Source organism: Primulina tabacum, chromosome 4, assembly GCF_025594145.1.
Source record: "Primulina tabacum isolate GXHZ01 chromosome 4, ASM2559414v2, whole genome shotgun sequence".
Taxonomy (NCBI): Eukaryota; Viridiplantae; Streptophyta; class Magnoliopsida; order Lamiales; family Gesneriaceae; genus Primulina; species Primulina tabacum.
The window spans coordinates 285366-304173 of record NC_134553.1 but is presented as its reverse complement, the minus strand read 5'-3'; the positions used below and the strand labels follow the sequence as shown (position 1 = coordinate 304173).

The 18808-nt window shown below is 34.1% G+C and overlaps 2 protein-coding genes across 2 annotated transcripts; one reads left to right on the top strand and one right to left on the bottom strand.

Annotated features, from left to right (window-relative positions):
• The first annotated feature begins 14396 nt into the window (after positions 1-14396).
• LOC142542107 (uncharacterized) lies at positions 14397-17450 on the top strand. Its single transcript, XM_075648547.1, is given in 8 exon segments — positions 14397-14711; positions 15007-15178; positions 15286-15335; positions 15724-16024; positions 16405-16467; positions 16470-16607; positions 16679-16861; positions 16949-17450. Coding segments are annotated over 8 exon segments (1332 nt in total). The 5' UTR covers positions 14397-14532; the 3' UTR covers positions 17195-17450.
• On the bottom strand, positions 16940-18620 carry LOC142542108 (uncharacterized protein At4g14100-like). The gene is made up of 3 exons (XM_075648548.1): positions 18101-18620; positions 17853-18017; positions 16940-17152 (listed from the first exon to the last, which is right to left on the bottom strand). The coding sequence occupies exons 1-3, from the start codon at positions 18549-18551 to the stop codon at positions 17121-17123; spliced, it is 648 nt and encodes a 215-aa protein (XP_075504663.1). The 5' UTR covers positions 18552-18620; the 3' UTR covers positions 16940-17120.
• Between the last annotated feature and the right edge of the window lie 188 nt (positions 18621-18808).

Below are 18808 nucleotides of genomic sequence, written 5' to 3'. Positions count from 1 at the left end.
TCATTTGTATATAAGTATGTAATCTTTAGTCCCTTGAAAATATCTCATCATTTTTTTGCAGCTCTCCAGTTACCAATGCCTAGGTTACTCTGATATCTACCTAACATTCCCACAATAAACTATATGTCAGGTCTTGTACAAATTTGAGCATACATTAAGCCTCCATCTGTTGAATCATATGAGATGTTGTTCATTTGTTCCCGCTAAAAATCATTTTTTGGGAACTGGTTTGAATACATCACCCTACTATAGATGCTAAATTCAGTGAACAATTTTTCATGTTAAACCTATCCAAAACTTTGTGCATATAAGCTTCTTGAGACAATCCTAAGATGCCCTTGGCTATATCCCTTTGGATCTTAATGCCAATTACATAAGATGCCTCACTCATATCCTTCATATCAAAGTTTTTATTAAAAAAAACGTTTCACCTTATGTAGCAATCCTATGTCATTAGTTGCAAGTAGAATATCATCCATATATAACACAAGAAAACAAATTTTGCTCTCATTAATCTTCTGATATATATGTTAATCAATGATGTTTTCTACAAAGCAAAAAGAAGAGATGACATCATGGAACTTTAAATACAGCTGATGGGAGGCTTGTTTCAGTCCGTTATGGATTTATTTATCTTGCAAACAAAATGCTTACTATCCTCAGAGAATAATCATTTTGGTTGTTTCATATAAACAATCTCATCTAAATCACCATTTAAGAATGTCATTTTCACACATATTTGATGTAATTCTAAATCAAAATGAGCGAATAATGTCATAATAACATGAATATAATCTTTTTTTAGATACATGAGAAAATGTTTGTGTTTAATCAATTCTATCCTTATGAGTGAAGCTTTTAGCAACAAGTCGTGCCTTGTATCTCTCAATGTTGCCTAATGAATCTTTCTTTATCTTAAAAATTCACTTACATCCAATGAATTTTACACCATTAGGCAACTCAACAAGATCCCAAAATCTATTATATGTCATATAATTAATCTATTCTTTCATATTATTATACCATAAGTATAATGTATGGTTACTGAAAACGTTTCATAATCATTTTCAGCTCCAATATTATAGTCAGAATCTTGCATATATACAACATAATCACTAAGAATTGATGATCTATTTATTATAGTGGATCTTCTTAATGTTGAATCAACATTCTTGTAAGTTAGGATTGTATTGCTTAGCTTGATGTTGCATAGTTTCAAGTATCTGTTTACCATTAAGATCTACATGATAATGTTCAACTTCTAGTGGAATCTTAACATTAATTTGTACAACATTTGTTTGAATTGTAGGAATATTATGTACAATAGTCAATATATCATTTGATATATATAAAATGTCTGAAGGATCTTTTTTCATGATAATATTCCAAGATCTATTTTTCTCACTAATCAAGTCATTTGCAAGAAAATTTTCATTTCTTGATTCCAAAAAATATTCGACAATCATGTTTCATGTGTCATTTCTTTTTATAGAAAAACATTTAGACACTTTCTTGATGCAGATTGAATGGGCATTTTTTATTTTCTCTTATGTTTGGCTCGACTCTTAGTTTTTTCTTGAGTTTACACATGCACATTCTCTCCTTCTATTGTCATTCTACTTTCCTCTTGTACATACATGGTGATAAGTTCATTATAGACCATTTTTATTTATGTGTGTTGTAACATATTTTAAAATTCAGATACTGATGTGAGTGCGTAGTCAAAATTTAGTGCACAAGAAAAACTCATACATTTCAATCTTGAGATTACTTAAAAGGGAATGCAATAACCCTCATTTGCATAATGTGCTCACGCACACCTCGAATACTGGTAAGCTTCATGGATGAAAACTTCATAATTAGGGTGCTAGACGATGCATTATTTGAGGATTCAAACGGATCATAAGTGGCCTTCAATAGAGCTCTAACATTGTTATGATGCTCAACAGAACCACAAATACCACCAACAAAGATATTTTTCTTTATGAACATCAGACTGAGGCGATTATTTCACTCCCATTTTTCATAAAGATCGTTCTCATCAAGAATGTTGATTTCAGTAATGGCAGATAATTCGTCTTTTTGTATGGTATAATCAATATTCATCGACCCAAATGAAGAAGAATTATCTCCCTCCAAACCTTGTAGTTATCACCCTTCAATTCAAGAATATTAAATTTGAAATAATAATAATTTACAGGTTGTATAACTACATGAAGTAAAACATACATGCTTATTAAATTTGAGAGTATTAATCAAAATTCATGTTCACCAATGTAAAGCATGCTATAATATATGAATCAATTACATAAAAGCTGCATGTGTGCTAAATTTTTAATTCAAATAGGTTCATAACTTGATGATAACATTATCAAATTATATTTCATTTCTTGATTAATTTGGGTAAACTAAGAAAAATAATTTGATATATCTTCCTAATTAACCTTATAAGTATAGTAAAAATTCATGTGGGATAAAAATTCATCATATTAAAGTTTTGTAAAAAAAAGGAACTAGATTAAAAAAGATCGAATTATTAAAAAAAGAGCGTCGGAAAAAAATAGAAAGATTTGCGAAAAACAAGAGAGATATTGTGTTTCAAATTTTTAGTGCTACTATTTTAGCATTGAAAGTTGTCTCTCATTGTGTGTCGAGTGTATTTAAGTTTGTGGGAGAAATCTTCAAAGTCATTGGTTTTGTGCAGTCCAAGTGAGTTAATCGCAAGTGTCTACAAAATTGAACTTGAAAGTTTGACACACTGCCACAAAATCTTAAGTGTTCCCCTCGAAGAATTAAGATACCTGAGTGAAATACTTGAGCGCAGTGTTCTTCCTTGGAATGACATGTGAGGTATTTGTAGTAAAGACAAAAAGAAAAAAAAGAACGAATGATTTTTTTTTGAGTTGCTGTGAGTATTTGGGTGAGATACATATTATTGTTATTAGATTTTTTTACTAACTTTATTGCACGTACAACTGTACGACAGAAAGGAAAATTGAGAAGGAAGTAGGGGATGACTTGAACCAAGGACTTCCAAAGTTCAAATGGTGGCGTTGCAAATTGGAGCTATTACACGAGAGGATGAGTAGACTTGAGGTTAGTACTAGTGAGAGTAAGTATAAATCTTAAAATTCGGGTAGAGACGAAGACAAGGAAGAGTATTATTTGGGAGGCGACGATAGAGCCAAAATGAGAATTGGAGAAGGAACATATGTGATAGAGGATTCAGTAGAGGTAAAAGAGAGACCATACAGGGAAGGTGCAACGATGAGGGTAGAGAAGATGGTAATATGAGTAGCATTAAGATGAAGATCCCGTCGTTCCATGGTAAATCAGACTCATATGCATATTTAGAATGTGAAAAGAGGGTATAATTTGTATTCGATTGTAACTACTACTCCGAATTTAAAAGTTAGGTTGACGGTGGTTGAATTTCTAGATTACAGCTTTATTTGGTGGGATCAACTTGTGACCACCAGGAGAAATTACAATAACTGATACCAATTCTTGGATCGAGATAATCCTCTAAAAACGTTGATGAGCTGCAATAGCTCGTGTTCTAAGAATGTATACATCGATGAATTAGATCAACTTTGGTATTAAACCAGACGGAAAACACTCGAAATAATTCTTCGTTAAGAAACACTGATATATTTATATCTTGTGTAACTGAATGACTGGAAATAACTAGGGATCAGTTCTGGCTTATATCGGTTCAGTTATGGACAGAACTGAACTAATCAAATCAGTTAAGAACAAAGACAAGCAGTTAAACAGAAAAAACACAAGATATGTTTATGGATGTTCGGAGACTTCAACTGCTCCTACGTCACCCCTTCTACCACCTCGGGTAGGATTCACTAGAAGACTTTGATTGATTACATCAACTGTAATAACCCACCCAGCTTAGGACTTACCCACTGCCTAACTGAACTCCTAGACTAGACTGAAGACAGCACCTTCCAGTCAATACTTCTTTAATGTCTATGTGAGAAAGACTACATACACATGTTTTACGTCATTGTGCAAGGCGGAATTTGAGTGGTGGTGTGTGTGTGTGAGAACTGATCTCTGTGAACTACCCAAAAGTGTTCTCACACACTGAGGGAAATATGCTTCTAATATAAGCTGATAACACGTTGAAGTGTTCCGTCAGAAACTGGGCTGATTGCTTCTTCAAAGCTGATATGCAACAAGCGTGCCCACTCTGTATTTTCCATCAACTCTCATCATCGTCTTCACTGAACTTCGGCTTCTATTTATAGGCGCTTGGCTGAACGTACAGTGAGACTCATTGAATGAATCCGTTGCAGTTTGAATTTGTTCCCCCAAATAGATATCTGGAACATTTGGCTTTAAGTGCTGCTGCAACGTCTCTTATTGTACTATGATCGTACAATAGCTTTTGTACCTTTGTGCACAGCTGGATTAACCTTGTCGTATCTGCAAACTGGTTCGTTCCTAACTGATGTTCTGAACTTGTCTTGAATTGGTGAGGTGAAATCAGTTGACTTGTCAGCTGAACTGATTTCACTGATTCAGTTGAACTGGTCAGTTGGACTCTTCATCAGTTGATCACTTCATCAGCTGTCCGGGCTTTAGAAGGTCTTCTTCTGAACCACCTATCAACTGGAAAATCAATTGAACTGCTCTTGATACTTCAGTTGTAGTGGTTCAGTTCGATTAATCAGTTGTCACTTTTCAGTTTACGCCTTTGATAGCTTCAGTTTAGGCTCGGTAACTGATCAGTTCGATCAGTTACAACATCTGCACACTCGGTAAATTATTAGAAACAAAATAACAAGTTTTATTAACATCAAAACAAGATTGCGAACATGAAATTTTCCAACTACTCACATCTTTGATTTCATCATGGATCCCAAAAATTTCACGGAGTTCGTCATATGAAATAGAAGGTTCAAAGGTAGAAACCAAAAGAGCACCTAGATTTATATCTTGTTATGATGGATTATCCTGACAAAAATATAAAGCAAAACAATAGTCCAGACAATAAAATTTGTAGGTAAGATGAATAACAGAAAAACTCAAAAAGCGGAAAAACCTGAAACAAGTGTTAGGTGGTGAAACATAGCAATATATCACCTTTGGATATGAGAAATGTATATCAAGTTTCCTACGCTGCAATGATTTATCCTGCAGAGCTTCAAATGCATTGAGAGCTGCTCTTATATCAAAATATGAGACCATGACAAAACCTCATGACAAATCCCCGATCCTTGCATGCTGTATACAGAGAGCGGATGTCTCCATATTGCTAGAAATACCACATTTGACAATATAAATTTTTGCTTCAGTAAGAATGCTATCAAAATAAATGCTTGAACTGGTACTTTAAGTCTTGCACTTTGAAAGAATGAACGGTTCTGACCTCAAAAATCATTCGTAATTCAGAGTCTTCAGCATTCCTGCTTATATTTCTCACAAGAAGTGTTCTAGAATGGTGCTCCTCAAAAGGGTGTTCCTTGCAAGTGGGTACCCCCGAAATCCTGGTCTTGTTTTTAGAACTTACGTAGATGAAGTATTCTGTGATGTTGTGCCAATGCATGTTTGCTATATCTTGTTGGGAATGCCATGGTAATACGATAATAAAGTGACACATGATGGTTTCAAAAATAGGTACTCTTTTGTTCTAAAAAAATAACATATTGTATTTTTTTTTCCCAAAACAAATATTGGAAGACCAATTAAAGTAAAATAAAAAGAGAGAAGGCCGGAAAAAATAGCGAAAAAATGTGAGATGACCTTAGAGAAAAAAAAAGAGATGTCCGGAAAAAAAAAGAATGATCAAAAGAGTGAGATGACCATAGAAAAGAAAAAAAATGAAAAAAAAGAGAGGAAAGTGGCCAAGAAAAATACATATATGACTCAAAAGAATGAGTTGAAATAAATTTTGTACACCCACGAACCACTTGTGTTAATTTTGTATAAGAAGGTTCGTGACGTCCTTTAGAGACGAGTTATAGAAATAACTATCTCGATTGTTTTCAAAACCACAGCCGCAACCACGACCACTTACACGTCCACGTCCACGCCCGCGACTACAACCACGACTCGATTTTGACCTCGACCAAAACCTTGTCTTTGAATTTGATTTTGGTTTCGGTTTAAATTCATTTTTACTTACATCATTTACTTCTGGAAATGTTGTTGATCCTGTAAGTCGGGACTGATGATTTCTCATTAGGAGCTCGTTTTTCTTTTCCACCACAAGAGACATGCGATAAGTTCAGAATATCTCGCAAATCCACGCTTTTTATATTATTGTTGTAGAGTTATATTTGATGCGTGAAAAGTGGAAAATATTTTTTTAAGCATTTTCGATTCCGTAATCTCATGTTCACAAAATTTTAATTGCGAGATTATTCGATGCATCGCCGAGTTGTAATCACTAACTTTCTTAAAATATTGGAATCTTAACGTATTCCATTCATCACGGGCGATCGGAAGTATAACTTCCCTTATATGTTCAAATTTTTCCTTTAATAATTTCCATAAAGCCATGAGATCTTTTTCAATGAGATATTCACATTTTAATCCTTCATCAAGATGTCGACACAAAAATATCATAACTTTTGCTTTTTCTTGTGATGATGAGATATCATTTTCTTTAATGGTCTTATTTAGACCAAGTGACTCAATATGCATTTTTACATCGGAAGTCCATGACATATAATTGTTTCTCGTAATGTCGAGTGCAACAAATTTGAGAAAGCTCAAATTTGACATTGTGGTACTATAAAAATAACAATGCATTTTATTAGTTAAGTTCTAAATCTATTAATATGATAATACAAAGTAACAGATAAATTATAAGTACAAGTATTCTTAAAAATAAAGAAAAAACGCGAGAAGATATTCTTTTATAAATACAAGACTAGTGAAGATAATAACCAAAATAATTATACAAAATAACCTTGAAAGAACCATCTTCTTCTTCTTTGAAAATTTTGATGAAGAAAATTTTTAGGGAGAAAGAGTAAGTTTGGAGTGATTGAATGTGTTTGTAAAATAATATTTATAGGGTAAAAACTAGTCGTTTATGACCATTTATGACCATTACAAAATCTTAAAAAATTAAATGTTAAATGTATGTATATGTAAATTTTATTGTAATAATATGATGTATATATTGTTAATCATGTTTAAATAATTATGTATATCACATCACATTATCATAATGAGGTGTCAGAGATTTCTTTTATATAATACTGTAACATTATACAATACAAATTAGTAAAATATGCACACGCGTTGCATGCGTTATTATTATTTTAAATTTGATCAAATAATATTAAACAATTAACGCGAAACTTGAGAAGGTTTTTAGTAGAGTAAGAAGGGTAATTATTGAATTAAATATTTTGGTGTCTTCTAAGGTAGTTACTCTAAGGGTCTTACACTTAATAATATAGTATATAAGTATAGATATATATATATATATAATTAATTAATTAATTAATATATAGCACAATAAAAATATATAAACAGTTAAATAATCACATCACATTATTATAATGAGTTGTCATATAATCCTTTTATATAATAACATTATATTATTCAAATATATATATACAATAAATAAACAGTAACACAATAAAAATATATAAGTATAATAATATAATCACATCACGTTATTATAATGAGGTGTCATAGACTTCTTTTATATAATAACATGATATTATATATTAAATATATATACAAAAAAATAAATAAACAGTAAAATAAATATTATTACTTTTGAATATTGTTATCTTTTTATTGTGTTTTGGAGCTTAAAAAATATGGAGAACCGAACCTTCGAGTATCGTGCTGATAACGTGTTAAAAGTAAACATTTACAGTAAAAAATAAAAATCTAAAAAACTCACAAATATATTAAACTACACACTTTATAAAATTTTCCTCAATCAATTGTTTTTCTTCACAAATTGAAAGACTTATTAATAGAATTTCTTTGAAAATAACCAAAAAATTAATATATCATTGTATATATCATCACACGTTAATTTTCAATATTCACAATTTTTATTTTAAAATTAATACTGTTGAAAAATATATTTAAAATGTGAGTATTGAATATTTGAATGTTGAATATTTGAATGTTGAAAATAAGAGTTGTAAATATTGAAAATTAGTGTGTGATGATGTAGGTAATGATGTATTTTATTTTTGGATTATTTGTAAAGATTTCCTATAAATAGATCTCTCATTTGTGAAGAAAATCACAATTGAGTAGAGAGAAAAATATTATAAAGTGTGTAGTTTGGTAAATTTTGAGAGTTTGAGATTTTTACTTTTTACCATAAATTTTTACTTTTTCACAACACGTTATCAGCACGAAGCTCTAAAAGTCCTACATACTTTTTCAAGCTCCAAACAGAAGAAAAAGGTAACAAAAATAATTATATTTATTTTACTGTTATTTATTTATTGTGTATTTATTTAATATACAATATAATGTTATTATTAGAAATAATAAAAATAAATTTTTCATAAACTTGTTATAAATCCTGGGAGGATGTTAAGACGACATCCCACACTCCCGGTAAGGGATACGACAAGTATAAAAGCCTATAAGGTTTTTAAACAAAATAAATTATGACACTCATTATAATATTATGATATGATATACATAATTATTTAAACATGTCTAATATTATATATATCATATTATTACCATAAAATTATACAAATACATACCTTTATTTTTTTTGTACCCCAACGGTCATAAATGGTAAAAAACGGCTAGTTTTTGCCCTATAAATATGATCTCACAAACACATTCCATCACTCCAACTTTCTCTTCTTCTCTAAAAATTATTCATCATCAAATTTTTCGAAGAAAAAAGAAGATGGCTTTCTCAAGGTTATTTTAATTATTTTGGTTATCATACTCACGAGTCTTTTATTTATCGGAGAATATCCTCCTCGTGTGTTTTCTTTATTTTTACAAATGCTTTTACTTGTTGTTTATCCTTTACTTTGTATTGCAATATTCATTAACTAATAAAATGCATCGTAATTTTTTTTTAGTACCACCATGTCAAATTTAACAAAGCTCGAATTTGTTGCGCTCGACATCACGGGAAAGAATTATATGCCATGGACTCTAGATGTAGAAATGCATCTTGAGTCATTGGGTCTAAGCGAGACCATTAAAGAAAATGGCATATGCACGTCACAAGAAAAGGCAAGAGCCATGATATTTTTGCGTCGACATCTCGACGATGGATTGAAATGTGAATATCTGACTGAAAAAAATCCCATGGCTTTGTGGAAGGGATTAAAAGAAAGATTCGAACATATAAGAGAAGTTATACTTCCGACCGCCCGGGATGAATGGAATACATTGAGATTCCAAGACTTTAAAAAAGTCAGTGATTACAATTCGGCGATGTATAGAATAATCTCGCAATTAAAATTTTGTGGACATGAGGTCACAGAATCTGAGATGCTTGAAAAAACATTTTCCACGTTTCATGCATCAAATATTACTCTACAGCAACAATATAGAGTACGTGGATTCGCGAGATATTCTGAACTCATCGCCTGTCTTCTTGTGGCGGAAAAAAACAACGAGCTATTAATGAGAAATCATCAGTCCCGACCCACTGGATCAACAGCATTTCCAGAAGTAAATGCTGTAAATAAAAATGAATTTAAACCTGGAAACCAAAATCAAATTCAAAGACAAGGTTTTGGTCGAGGTCGAGGTCGTGGACGCGGACGTGGACGTGGACGTGGAATTGGCCGTGGTCGTGGTCAAGGCCGTGGTTTTGAAAATAATCGAGATAGTTATTTTTATAACTCATCTCAAAAGAACGTCCCAAACCATCCACAGAAAAGGCATCATGAGAATACAAGTGTTAATGAGAAGCACTCAAAAAGATATGAAAGTTCTTGTTACAGATGTGGTACTCCAGGACATTGGTCCAAAGTTTGTCGAGCCCCTGAGCACCTTTGTAAACTTTATAAAGAATCATTAAAGGGGAAAGAAAAGGAGACCAACTTCACTGAACGCAGTGACCGTTTGAGTGATTCAACTCATTTTGATGCTGGTGATTTTATGAATGATTTCTCTGGAAATGATCAATATGTTGGTGGGATAGAAATGAACAATATTGATGCTGCGGATTTTCTCAACGATTTCTCTGAAAATGAACAATATAATGGTAGAATATAAATGTACAAAAATCTATTTTTCATGTATTCATAGAATAATGTTTTATTGTATAATTATGATTTGTGTTATATTTAAATATATATTGCAAGTAATTTATTTCATTGCATATTTTTTTGAAGTTCAAATATGGAAAATGCTATGAGCAAAGCTGAAGTTTGCATACCCGATAGTGGTACAACGCACACTATCCTCCGAGATAAAAGATATTTCTTGGAACTAAAACCAACAAAAACAACGGTGAATACAATATCAGGTCCTGTAGACTTGATTAAAGGATGTGGTAAAGCACAATTTTTGTTACCTAATGGTACAAAATTTTTGATCAATGATGCTTTATATTCACCACAATCGAAAAGAAATTTGTTGAGTTTTAATGATATATATTCCCATGGGTATGATACTCAAACAATGAATGAAGGGAATGAGAAATATATGTGTCTTATCACATATAAATCAGGAAAGAAATATGTGATTGAAAAACTACCAATGCTCCCTACTGGATTGCATTATACACATATAAGTTCCATTGAATCAAACATGGTAGTTGATAATTCTTCGATATTAACCAATTGGCATGATCGATTGGGACATCCTGGTTCAACAATGATGCGAAGAATTATAGAAAATACACATGGTCATCCACTGAAAGACCAGAAGATCTTTCAGAATAATAAGTTTCAATGTAAAGCATGTTCTCTTGGAAAACTTATTATAAGACCATCACCAGTCAAAATCCAAACTGAATCACCAATGTTTCTTGAACGTATTCAGGGTGATATTTGTGGACCAATCCATCCACCATGTGGACCATTCAGATACTTTATGGTATTGATTGATGCCTCCAGCAGATGGTCACATGTATGTTTATTATCAACTCGAAATGTTGCATTTGCAAGATTACTTGCTCAAATAATAAAATTGAGGAATCAATTTCCCGATTATACAATCAAGAAAATTAGACTTGATAATGCTGGTGAATTTACTTCCCAAACTTTCAATGATTATTGTATGTCTATGGGAATCATTGTTGAGCATCCTGTTGCTCATGTACATACACAGAATGGATTGGCTGAATCATTGATTAAACGTCTGCAAATGATTGCTAGACCAATGATTATGAAAACAAAGCTCCCTATTTCTATATGGGGACATGCAATTTTACACGCTGCTTCATTAATTCGCATCAGACCAAGTGCATATCATAAATACTCCCCATTGCAGCTTGCATTTGGTAAAGAACCAGACATTTCTCATATGAGAATTTTTGGATGTATGGTGTATGTGCCTATTGCACCACCGCAACGAAAGAAAATGGGACCTCAAAGAAAGGTTGGAATTTATATCGGTTATGATAGTCCATCAATCATTCGATATCTTGAACCTCAGACAGGCGACGTGTTCACAGCACGTTTTGCTGATTGTCATTTTAATGAGGAAATCTTCCCAATGTTAGGGGGAGAACAGAAACATACCGAAAAGGAAATTACATGGTATGTATCATCATTGTTACATCTGGATCCAAGAACAAAACAATGTGAAAAAGATGTACAACAAATTGTACACTTGCAAAGAATAGCAAATCAAATACCAGATGCATTTGCAGACACAAAAGGGGTAACTAAATCATATATACATGCTGCAAATGCCCCTGCTCGAATTGAAATTCCAAAGAAACAAATGGAAGATACTCATGATGTCATTAAACGCCTGAAGCGTGGAAGGCCAGTCGGTTCCAAGGATAAAAATCCTCGAAAAAGAAAATTCATAGAGAAACACGATGATCACAAAATAAAGAATGACGTTTCTGAAGAAACACATGAGGATCACAAAATAGAGAATGGTGTTCCTGAAGAAACACATGATGATGAAAATGTTCTGTCAGAACCACAAACTGACGAGAATCATGAAATCTCTATCAATTATATTAATACTGGAAAAATATGGAACCGAAAAGATATAGATGAAATTGATGATATATTTTCTTATAATGTGGCAATCGACATCATAAATGATAACGAAGATCATGAACCAAAATCTTTTGGTGAATGTAAAAATCGGCAGGATTGGATAAAATGGAAAGATGCCATCCAGGTTGAATTAAATTCGCTAAATAAACGTAATGTTTTTGGACCTATAGTCCTTACACCTGAAGGTGTAAAACCTGTTGGATACAAATGGGTTTTTATTCGAAAGCGAAATGAGAAAAATGAAATAGTAAGATATAAAGCTCGACTTGTTGCACAAGGTTTTTCTCAAAGGCCTGGAATTGATTATGAAGAAACGTATTCTCCTGTGATGGATGCAATTACGTTTCGGTATTTGATTAGCTTGGCGGTATCTGAAAATTTAGAAATGCGTCTTATGGATGTTGTTACAGCTTATTTATATGGATCACTTGATAGTAATATATATATGAAAATCCCTGAAGGATTTAAGATGCCTGAAGCACAAAGTTCAAAACCCAGGGAATGTTATTCTGTGAAATTACAAAGATCATTATATGGGTTAAAGCAATCAGGTCGAATGTGGTATAATCGACTAAGTGATCACTTGATGAAAAAGGGATATGTAAATAATTCAATATGCCCTTGTGTTTTCATTAAGAAAACAACATCCGGATGCGTAATTATTGCTGTATATGTTGATGATTTAAACATCATTGGAACGAATAAAGAAATTCAAGAAGTTGTGTCATACTTGAAGGAAGAATTTGAAATGAAGGATCTTGGAAAAACCAAGTATTGTCTGGGTTTACAAATTGAACAAAAAGAATGTGGAATGTTTGTTCACCAGACAAATTATACAGAAAAGATCCTTAAACGTTTTAATATGGATAAAGCAAATCTTTTAAGTACTCCAATGGTTGTTAGATCATTAAACATAGAAAAGGATCCATTCCGTCCATGTGAAGATGATGAAGATATTCTTGGTCCAGAAGTACCATATCTAAGTGCCATCGGTGCCCTTATGTACCTTACAAATTGTACAAGGCCTGATATATCTTTTGCCGTGAATCTGTTGGCAAGATTTAGCACATATCCAACAAAGAGACACTGGAACGGAATTAAACATATATTCCGTTATCTACGAGGAACGACAGACTTGGGACTTTTGTATTCAAAAGATGCTAATCCAAGTATAATTGGTTATGCTGATGCTGGATACTTATCTGATCCACACAAGGCACGTTCCCAAACTGGATATGTATTTACTCGTGGAGGCACTGCAATATCTTGGCGTTCTCAGAAACAAACGCTCGTAACAACTTCATCAAATCATGCCGAGATTATTGCACTACATGAAGCAAGTCGTGAATGTGTGTGGTTAAAATCAATGACCCAACATATTCAAATTTCATGCGGATTATCATCTGATGAGAAGCCTGTGATACTATATGAAGATAATGCTGCATGTGTTGCTCAAATGAAAGAAGGATACATAAAAAGCGACAGAACTAAACATATTCCTGCTAAGTTCTTCGCATTCACTAAGGAGCTAGAGAAGAATAAATATATTGATGTTCGTCACATTCAATCAAGTGAAAACTCATCAGATCTCTTCACAAAGGCACTTCCTACGTCAATATTCAGAAAGCACATATATAATATTGGGATGCGCAATCTACGAAATTTGTGAAGAATTGTTCGTGTCAACATGAGGGGGAGTTTACGTGACTGCACTCTTTTTCCCTTACTATGGTTTTTATCCCAATGGGTTTTTCCTAGTAAGGTTTTTAACGAGGCAGTATAAAAACACGTAATGAAGACAATCATTATGATCATCATCACAAGGGGGAGTGTTGAAAAATATATTTAAAATGTGAGTATTGAATATTTGAATGTTGAATATTTGAATGTTGAAAATAAGAGTTGTAAATATTGAAAATTAGTGTGTGATGATGTAGGTAATGATGTATTTTATTTTTGGATTATTTGTAAAGATTTCCTATAAATAGATCTCTCATTTGTGAAGAAAATCACAATTGAGTAGAGAGAAAAATATTATAAAGTGTGTAGTTTGGTAAATTTTAAGAGTTTGAGATTTTTACTTTTTACCATAAATTTTTACTTTTTCACAACAAATACTACATATATAAAGTTGTTATTGTTATTTTATAAGTACCAGGAGTAGTTATTATTATTTTACAAGTACCAGGACTCCGAACTGTTGCAATCTACCAACGGACAAAAGTAAAAATCATCCCCACCCAGAGCCAGAGTCAAATATTCAACAACCCCTCGTCTCTTGGTTAATTATTAAGAAAGATTTTAGGTTAGGTTAAATAAAGGAAGAAAACATTTGATCACTGTTCACTACAATCCATCGGCAATGGCTTCCATTTCCAACCTCAAATCGACCGCAGCTTCCCCAGCCCATGATTTTATTCGCAACAGCAGATCTTCACAGCACCCCATCATTTGCTCTGTGCATTTCCGCAACCGAACTTCTGATATCGTGTTTTCATCTTCGAACTTCAGTATGCGGCCCCTTCAAGGCCCCTCTTCGATGTAAGCTTTTTATTGTCGTGATTCATTTTTATTAATGGTTCCGAGGAGCTTTGTTTTTTGTATGCGCCTAAATGCCTGATCTTTAATATGTTGATTCAACGAATTAGCTGTTTTTTCATTTTACTTGATATAATTATTTTTGGTAAATCTGTATCTAGTTATGGACTTTGAAGGAATGTGTTAACTTTTACGATGATATCGATGTATGCTCTCTGGGATTGAACTCCATAAAATAGGTCTTTGTCTGCAGTTGCATATCAATTTGTTCGTTTCTGATTTACTACTTATGAGTCAGCGTCAAATGCTCAAGAATTTGTGGGAATGGAAGCAGTGCCGAGAAAACCAGTCTTCATGCTCTTTATGAGAAGGAAGGGCAGAGCCCATGGTATGATAATCTATGCCGTCCTGTTACCGATCTTATCCCATTGATCCAAAGTGGTGTCAGGGGCGTAACAAGCAATCCGGCGGTAAATTACACCCCTTCCCCTTTCAGTGCTGCCTTCTTCTTCTTCTCGTTTTTTTTCATCTTCTTGCTTTTTATTAACAGAACAATTTTTATAATGTATAATGGCAGATTTTCCAGAAAGCAATATCAACTTCAAGTGCATATAACGATCAATTCAGGTAATTTTGGCCATTTAATTTTTGCCTTTTCAAGTACTGCAAAATTGGCTGAGTACCTAGAATGTTTGTTTTGGCTTGTTATTCAGTTTTGTTGTCTTGACATGGTGCCTACTCTGAATAGTGGTAGTTGTATTGTGGAATAAAACTTCAGGTTCTAATAGTTATTTTCAAATTTAAACTCTAGCTTAAAAGCATAAACGTAATGACATTTAGTGGGAGTTACTGGGAAACACCTAATCAAACTTCAATAAGTAACCCAACACAGTTAACTGTAATTATTGGAGCTTTTTGATAATTCCATGATGATTCTCCTATGTTGAAGTTACCTGGGAGTTTTTTATTATGATTGAGAGACTAAGCTCACATAATTAATGAGTTTGATTTTCAGGGAGCTTGTTCAGTCTGGAAAATACATTGAAAGTGCATACTGGGAACTTGTAGTGAAAGATATCCAAGATGCATGCAAACTGTTTGAGTCAATTTATGATCAAACAGATGGGGGTGATGGATATGTCTCTGTTGAAGTTTCACCCAGACTTGCTGACGATTCTGAGAACACTATAGATGCTGCTAAATGGCTTCATCAATGGGTTGATCGTCCTAATGTCTACATAAAAATTCCTGCTACAGCTGCGTGTATCCCTTCCATCAAGGAAGTCATTGCACAAGGAATAAGTGTTAATGTGACGGTAAGATCATTCTTTGCATCCCTTTATTGGACTAAATTATTGATAAAATTTGAGGTGGTCATGTTTTTAAGGTGTCTACAAACCTTTGCGAGTAGTAACCCCGAGCAAATATTTAATTGGTCTATGCAATCTATGGGTCGTGAATCAGTTATAGAAAGTCAGAATTACGGGGCCTTTTGGGGGACTTTTTGCATGATAAATGAAGGTTTTGGGAAACTAACATGCTGCGAGATGATGTAGCATTCATATGTTGTGCTGCTGCTGCACATGCAGACACATTTAGTTGGTCTCATTCCTTTCATGAAGCTAATTTTTTTGCCTTCATATGAAAAAATGAAACAAATGTTAGATACTGATATTGCTCATGTCGACGTGTGCAGCTGATATTCTCGCTTGCTAGATATGAAGCAGTGATTGATGCTTACCTGGACGGTCTTGAGGCAACGGTCTTGAGGCATCTGGGCTTAGCGATCTCTCCCGAGTCACAGGTGTCGCTTCTTTCTTTGTTAGTCGAGTCGATACCCTGGTTGACAAGATACTGGAGAAAACTGGAACACCGGAAGCACTTGATCTTAGGGGGAAGGTAATGCATAATAATAAAAGTACGGAATCACTTGGAACCTGTTTCATGGAGTACAGTATTTTATCTGACAGGCTGCGAATGCTCAAGCAACTCTTGCTTACCAGCTGTACCAAAAAAAATTCTCTGGTCCAAGATGGGACTCTCTGGTAAAGAAAGGAGCCAAAAAACAGAGGCTTCTGTGGGCCTCAACTAGTGTTAAGAATCCAGCTTACTCAGACACACTATATGTGGCTCCTCTCATTGGGCCAGACACAGTTAGCCATCTTATCCTTATATTCTGTTTGCTAGAAAGAGGGTATATTTTTTGTCTTCATTCAATATTGAGTACTTATTGGTTATAGGTGTCCACCATGCCTGATCAAGCACTCGAAGCATTTATTGATCATGGTTCTGTGGCAAGAACAATTGACACTAACGTGTCGGAAGCTGAAGGTATATACAGTGCCCTCGAGAAGTTGGGAATGAACTGGGGTTATGTTGGTTCGCAGCTTGAGCTGGAAGGAGTGGACGCCTTTAAGAAGAGCTTCGATAGCTTGCTCGACAGCCTGCAAGAGAAAGCAAATTCACTAAAACTAGTCAGTCTCTGAACCCGTTTGGTTTCTGAATAGTTATGTACTGAATAAATGAGGCTTCCAGCCTTGGTTGGAATTATTGTTAGTGTTTTGTGTAAACGACTGTTCCGGAGTGTGATTGGTGCAGCTTATTTTGATATTAGGTAATTATTTTACCAAATGTCAAAAATATTTGTAGAATGGTATGTATCTCTGGATTGATAATAAAATTAATGATCAGTTTTTGAAGTTTCTGATTATAATTGTAATGAAAAAATCCTCCCTTCTGATATTTCCATGCACGAAATTACTTAATATCATCAGTTTCTCTCGTACATGAAAAAAAAAATCAACTCCAACTCTTTGTTATTTATATCATTAAAAAGTAATAAAAATTAAACTCCTCTTTGGGTCAAAATACAAGCGCACGGATCTCTATAAAGCTTTGGATCCGCAGTTGGGAAACATGTAATTTCACCATAGACTCGACCTTTCGTAATATCATCAAAGATAAAGCACTAAACTAAAATGGGCACGGCAATGATATTCATCACAGCCAACTTCAATATTATTGTAAACGAATCATTACTCCATTGAATGAGTATCATCAAACAAACATCCTAAAAAATCCAACACAACGATTGCTCAATTAAAACCTGCTTATTCACAATCATACGCTATGGATGCTAATAACCTTGGCTCAGCCCTTGTGGTTGAGGATTCCAAAACCGGCGACCAACATCTTGTTTGAGATGAGAATGAGATCCACCCATATCCTCAAAACAGTAAACAGGGGCCTGCCATTCACTGTCTTCGAGCACAGCTCCAACTTCAAACGTCATCACATGGATCGACCTCCCTGCAACAATCCAAGGCAACAAAATTCATGTATGAATATAAATTTTTACTGAGTCGGGTTTTTATACTACAGAGACAGAGTACCCGTGTAAAAGACCCAATGGACGGGCCTCTTAGTGACGACATCCTCATAGTACCATATAAAAGAAATCTTTTGCCACACATTGCAGAGGAAGCCGTCCACCTGCTGCTGGCCGAGATACACGGCTCCATCGAGCCAATTGGGGCGGAGAATTCCGACTTCAAGCTGAGCCGAGCGGCACTCTTTGGTGGAATTCCTAGTGTAGAGGAATGAGGTGCCGTTATTCCACTCTAGGTCGTATAAGAGCTGGCCTAACTGATCCTGAATAATGTTGAAGTTGCGGCCGTTGGGCCAGTCGTACCAGAGGTCGATGATGCTGAGTGAGCCGCTGTAATTGACGAAGAGAATGGAGTGGAATTGGAGTGGCCATGGAGTGGGCTTTGGAGATTCCGCTGCTAAAACTGAATTGGTGACCAGCAGGAGGAGATGATAGATGAGAAAGGAAGAACCCATTGGTGATGGTAACACGAACGCGATGCTATCTATATCCACAGTTGATGTCAAAGTGTTGTTTGGTTGACAAAAGTTTAACTTTATTTATTTTAATTAAATAGTATTCACTGCATTCTATTGAATAATCCAAAAAATTCACCGCATAATTTGAATACAAAGTGTTGTTTGGAAATGTGTTGGCCGACGTCCCGAACCGAGTTTTCAAGAGACCAAGGTTATAGACGGGCTTATGCCTATGAGAGCTCTTACTTAAACAT

Bases quoted from the DNA above. Each gene is read 5' to 3' on its own strand.
- LOC142542108 (XM_075648548.1), bottom strand. From the start codon at position 18,551: ATGGGTTCTTCCTTTCTCATCTATCATCTCCTCCTGCTGGTCACCAAT. The intron at 18,018-18,100 runs GTACTCTGTCTC...GGATTGTTGCAG, and splicing joins CCATTGGGTCTTTTACACGG to GGAGGTCGATCCATGTGATG. The intron at 17,153-17,852 runs GTTATTAGCATC...TTTCTCTTGCAG, and splicing joins ACCACAAGGGCTGAGCCAAG to GCTGTCGAGCAAGCTATCGA.